This window comes from Euprymna scolopes, chromosome 32 (genome assembly GCF_053919585.1).
Source record: "Euprymna scolopes isolate OS-2025 chromosome 32, ASM5391958v1, whole genome shotgun sequence".
NCBI classification, from domain to species: Eukaryota; Metazoa; Mollusca; class Cephalopoda; order Sepiida; family Sepiolidae; genus Euprymna; species Euprymna scolopes.
Window position 1 is genome coordinate 48061804 of NC_136513.1, and position 6000 is coordinate 48067803.

At 38.7% G+C, this 6000-nt stretch overlaps 1 protein-coding gene across 8 annotated transcripts in view; it reads left to right on the forward strand.

Annotated features, from left to right (window-relative positions):
- LOC145256322 (calpain-B-like) overlaps positions 1-6000 on the forward strand; it is a 267137-nt gene that overhangs the window by 32359 nt on the left and 228778 nt on the right. For 3 of the 8 annotated variants that reach the window (XM_080115064.1, XM_080115070.1, XM_080115071.1), the window contains exon 1: positions 5179-5668. The exons of 4 other annotated variants lie outside the window; for them this stretch is intronic. In XM_080115064.1, the coding sequence (XP_079971190.1) occupies positions 5429-5668 (240 nt within the window). In that variant the 5' untranslated portion in view covers positions 5179-5428. Of the gene's footprint in view, positions 1-5178; positions 5669-6000 lie in introns of those variants that run through there. One more of the 8 variants, XM_080115061.1, reaches the window with a different exon arrangement.

Consider the following 6000-nt stretch of genomic DNA (forward strand, 5'->3'; position numbering starts at 1 on the left):
GGAGCACCTCTCTCGCAGTCACGTCTTCTGGGGCTTCTGCTTCCTTGTTTCGTGACTCCAGGCAGTATACCCCATTGGTTTTAAATGTGGCTCCCTCATTGGGGGAGCTGCCATCTTTGGGAGTCTCTCCCTTGGCAATGTCTTTAGGAGCGACTGCCCCTTTTTGATGCGATTGCAGGCGATCTACCTCCTCACTTGGTTGTTTGGCTTCTTTTTTGGGAGAACCGTCCTCGTGGGGAGCATCTTCCTAGAAAATGTCTTTTCGGGCTGTTGCAACTTGGTTTGGAGGTTCCGTGCATTGGCTTCCTCAATTTTTTATTTGGCTCACTCTTTAGAGGAGCTGTCTTTGTGGGGAGTGTTGTATATTGAAGGGGATAGCTCCTGGTTTTTAGTTAGAAACAAAGTAATCAGGATCGAATATTATTATTGAAGGAGAATTTTGGAATCGAACGCAGTTATTAAAAGTTAAAATGAATACATTTTCGTTAGTTAAGATACGATTCCAGGAATGCAGTGAATTATCCATTGTAATGAGAAATGCAAATTAGAATAAATTATATAACAAAAGAATGCAGTAAACAGAAAGTCGTGTTGGTTTAATTTAATAAGCAGGAATAATGAAACAATGAAATTAAAGAACGTCCACAGAGCAAGTCTGGGACTTGTGTTGTCAGGACACATGTTGGAAACATGTGCATGGAATTCATATATCTGGCCCACATGCTGTCGTCACAAAGAAGTATGGAATTATTAAATATACATTTAAGTTAAACTAGAAAAGAGTCAGTCATAAAAAGGCAATCAGTCAGAGAGTCTGGTAGAGCGCACCGGGGAGAGTGACAGAAACTCCTTGGGAAGAAAAGATAACAATGTAGCAGTGTTATCAGGCATCGAATTCCATTCACCAGGTGGAAGAATAAAAGTCTTATATTTGTTATGTAAGCCTTTAGTCTTCGTTTGCCATCAATCGCAAGGTAATGTGTTTTGTCTTTATCGTCTTGTATAAAGAACTTTGCATGAAAGCCTCCTTCCAAAGGTTGACTGCATCTCCCTCTTCGATAATGCATCTGACTTCTGTTTAAAGAACTGTCATTAACACTTCTCTTCACATCTATCTCTCAGCGCCATGATCATAATCATTGCTCACTCTATCTGCTATCTCTATTCCCTGCTATTATAAAATGGATCCCCACAACGTAACAGGAGCATCTTTCTGGGCAAAGTGTTTTGGGGCTTGTTCCCCTTCATTAAGTGGTTGACCAGCATTCAATTCCGGGCAACGTCAGGTCTCCCTCTAGTCATTACTATTTGGTATTATCTCTCTCTCTCTGTCTCTCTGTCTCTGTCTCTGTCTCTGTCTCTCTCTCTCTCTCTCTCTCTGTCTCTCTCTCTCTCTCTCTCTCTCTCTCTCTCTCTCTCTCTCTCTCTCTCTCTCTGTTCCATATGATGCATCTCACACCGTTTGTTGCATATCTACTCGTTGTGCACTAATCATGCAAATTTTCTCGAGAATCAACCCTAAACTTTATCGGACATTTTTGAACACATATCGACATCAATATTTCCCAGCCCAGCCATTTCTACCCTTTTTTTTTTTTTTTCTTCTGCCTACTTTAATTCCCAACCTATCTTAAAAGGGCATTTACTTCCTTTCCACTGTAGGAAGATGTGACACAAGGTCGGAAAGTGAGGGAAATCGAGGCGGCACCCATAAATGAAGGGCGTTCTGGTCTTTTAAAAATTGCCCAGGCAGCCTCGTTAGCATTCCCCGGTAGAGGCGCCTTTAGCAGTAAGCAATAAACTTATTTCTACCAAAAGACGGCAAGAAATGACCCAAGAACGTGGACCTCTAAGGATTACCCAGAACCACACCCAGTCCGACAGATGCAAGGTTATTACTGCCGTATCTTCGACTGTTATGAATATAACCTACTGAAGCTGTGCTAGGTAAACTAATTTTGAGGCTACTATTTGCGAAGTTCGAGATGCGTGGTGTTGCATATTAGTTGTCATTACTTCCGGTTGCAGTCCGACGTGAAGTAATAGTACCTGTCGCTACCCCATCTTTAGGTTAGATCTATTTCTTAAAACTTTGCAGTTATTATTCTTACAAAAGATACGCTTGAAAAACAAATTAATCTTTAAATATTAGATGGTTGCCCGATTTCAAATAACAATTATTAGAAAAACACCTGATCATAACAAAAATTACTTTCTATCTCTAATTATATGTAAAAGGCACGTTATGTGTGTGTGTGTGTGTGTGTGTGTGTGTGTGTGTGTGTGTGTGTGTGTGTGTCTATGCGTATATGTCTTTGTGTGTGAGTTCATTTCCTATGAGCTCCGAAACGACTGGACTGATTTTTTTATAATTTCACACAAATGCACTTCATGTGCCTTCGATAATAATCGAAAAAATCTGATTAAAGAAAGAACAGTCCTATTTTGAGCAAAGTTAACACCTTTATACAACCTAACATCACAAGTGAATTTGGGAAGTTTTATCACCACACAAGTATAATATCAACAGTAGGTTCTTAAATAAAATAGGGGCATGTTCGAAATTAATGTTTCTGTTTAGAGCACACTCGAACTATGTTTTTTTTTTTTTTTACATGGAGGTCACCACTTATCAAGGCCTGGAAGCCACTCGGGGGTAAGGGTTATTGCGTGTACAGTAATCAATGGGATAGTATCGTAGTAATCGTTAGTATTGAAGATTTGATAAAGTGTCTTACTTAAGGGAGCGATTCATCAGGAATTTGTTTATGTTGGACTTGAAAACATCCAAGTTGTAGTCAGGTGGGAAACAGGTAAACGGAAGACAGCTCGACAGGCGTGCACTTCTAAGAAAGAAACTTTGTTCATGGAATCTACGTTTTGATTTAGGCACAGATAAAGAGTGGGGAAAATTACTGACAGTAGTTTCAGCTAGACGGGTGTTTTTCGTGAAAGATTGGCGAGGGGAGACCAGAAATTGGAGCTTGGGCGAGCACTTGCCATAGAAATAACGATAAAACAAAGGTAGGCTCGCAACGTCTCTTCTGTGGGAGAGGGGTTGCAGGGAAGAGAAAAGGGCATCCCCCACTTGATTTTTGCATTTTAAACTTTAATTCAAGCCATTATATAAAAAAAAATTTATAAAATCAACTGTAGGTTTTCTACAGTGTAATGTAGACTACAATGTATTGTTAACTAAGTTATTGCAAGGAGGCACGTAAAGCTTCTTCCCGATGCACCACAGTGGGTCCCCGACAAGAGCAGGCAATCAATTGATTTGATTGAAAAATGGGCGATTTCACCGATTTCGATGACAATAAAAGTATTGGAAGTGTGGGACATACGTTGATTCTCATTCAATCCAAGGTAATGTCGGGTCTCCCTGCTAGTTTATAATAAGCACATTGCATTACTTTGTGGTTCAAGTGGTTGTTGTGCATTAGTAAATGCGCGACGAACGAACGTGAAACAGATACTATCTTGTATAAGCTACTCTCTTTCTTGCTCCGTTCAGCTTACGCCTCCTCCTCCTCCTTTCTTTTCACTTTTTTGTTTCTGTACTGAGTTGAAATGGGACGCTACGAAATCAATTTTTATGTCTTCGACGTCCGCACAAACGCAACAAGTACTCTTAGGATTAAAAGAACATAAACTCACATGTAGGTGTGAATTGCAAAAAAATTGTTTAAAATCCCCGCGTATTTGTAACAGCAAACACAACACGATTAAATAAAGACGACAACACATTTGAGGATGACGACTTATGTCACACTGAAGAGCCTTGAACACCATGGAATGCGTAGATTGAAGAGAACCAGCAATTTTCTTACGCAAAACATCTTTAATACCATTTTTACGCTTTTTTCACCCCTCAAACAAGGCATGCTGTCACTTAGAATGGAAATTATGTCACTTAAAGTGACGGCCGTTAATGTTGGTTCAGTTTTTATCTCCCTCTCGAAAGTTCACTATCTTTGAACAATGAACCGTGGAATTGCATAGCTTTTATGGTTTATTGCTCTGATACACTTTATGCCCCCGTGGCAGTCACAGGATGGCCAGGATTACTTACAAATACACTACATATATATGTGTCTAAACTTAGAGATCGTGACGACCAATTGCTTTGCAATTCGTATGAGATCATGACAACGGAGGTTAAAATGCATTCGGGAGGAAGGCTGCACGGTAACGATGAATTCGTCATTCTCAAAGTCTTCTACAACAGACGCCTGAAATAGAAAATAAATGGCATTTAATGTACTTCATAGAATATCTTTTCTTTTATCTTCATATATTTGTTTCATTTTTTTTTTTTTTTTATCTGCTAACAAAGTCACAGCTTTAACCGTTGACCTTGAAAAATGGTGTGCACCGGGTTTGGTCATACACCACCCCAGTGGTGCTCATAGACTATGATGTTGGCCTTGAACCTTGAAAAATGGTACGTTGTCAATGGTTTCAACAGTTTCTGTTATTCGGGCCTTCAACTCATCCATATCTTTTGGAATGAGAGGCACATAGACCAGTCCTTTCACAAATCCCCACAAAAATAAAATTTAAAAAAATGCAGGGTATGAGATCTTTTTTGGCGAAATGCACGTTGAACAAGTATCCATGATTCAGTTTTTGCAAATTCAATCACACAAAACACTTTTTTTTTCTGGTTGAGTGAACGCCATTACTGGATCTGAAAAGAAATCAATAGTTTTAGAAAAAAAAAAAAACATAATGTATTTAGCTTTAAAATGGCACCAGGCACCATATTCATAGTTAAGCGGATATGAGGATTTGAAATATGCCCAAGACTTTTGGAACACCGAGTATTTAAAAAAAAAAAAAAAATCTGCCTCCCCCCCCCCTGTATTTAAATAAATTGAAGCGTAATATTTATTTATTTTTACTAAAATGACTGAGTTCGGTATTAAAGGACTCATGAGGAGTTGATATGTCATGCAATAAATTAACTAACCAACCAGAACGTTTTACCTTCGTTTATTTGATAACTTATAAATCATAAACTTTTTTTTATTTACATCCAAAAGCGGATCGTATATCGCGCGCTATGACGTCAGTTCTCCCATCTGTTCTCATTTTAACACCCACCCATTTCTATGTAATGGATCGTACATTCCTTCCGCCCTGTTTTTAGAAAGACTAAAACTGTCAATAATACTTAGTAGCAGGAGTAGTTCTACTACTAAGGTTCAAGTTGTGGGCAGGGCATTTTTCAGCAGTTGTTTCGCTGGTGTGGACTGTCACACAACACGACCAGCGGTCTGCATATTTGCGATTTTTTCGACAGGTGCGTAACCGTGCAATTAGAGAAATACTTAGAGGCACAATTTAAAAAGCAAAAGCTTTTGGAGCGTTTATATTTGAAGGATTTTTATTTTTATTTTAAAAAAAAAAAAGTGCAATAAAGAAAATGTTTCAAAATTTCATGAAGTTTAAGATCGGTGGTCACGCCCATGTCATCGGTCGTACCTCAAGAAAGGCACGAGAAAACCCATTTCTGGGGATCGAAAACCAAAACTATGAAGAGATCACCAAGACCTGTCTCGAAGATGGAATTCTATTCGAAGACCCGGAATTCCCGGCTGATAATACATCTTTGTTCTTCGATGAAAATGCCCAAACTCGTGAAATCGAATGGAAACGACCAAAGGTATGTTTGAAAAATGAAAACGATTATTTCTTATACGTGGTTCTACTACCCCCCCCCACACACACCTTTATTTTTTTCTGAAATAAGTTGGATTCAATTTTACTATAGAGACAGATCGAATATCTCGCCTATTTCGGTTTGCTTTTGCTCAAATTTCGGATAAAATTGAGTTCACAGTGAGAGAGGGTGAGGGGACGGTGGCCCCGGGCATCCAATCATATTCAAAGTATCATTATCTTTTTTGGTGCAAGTTCAACCTAATTAAAAAAAAATAATTAAAAAAAAAAAAAAACAGAAAAAAAATTTTATGATGTACGTACCCAACTCGGAAC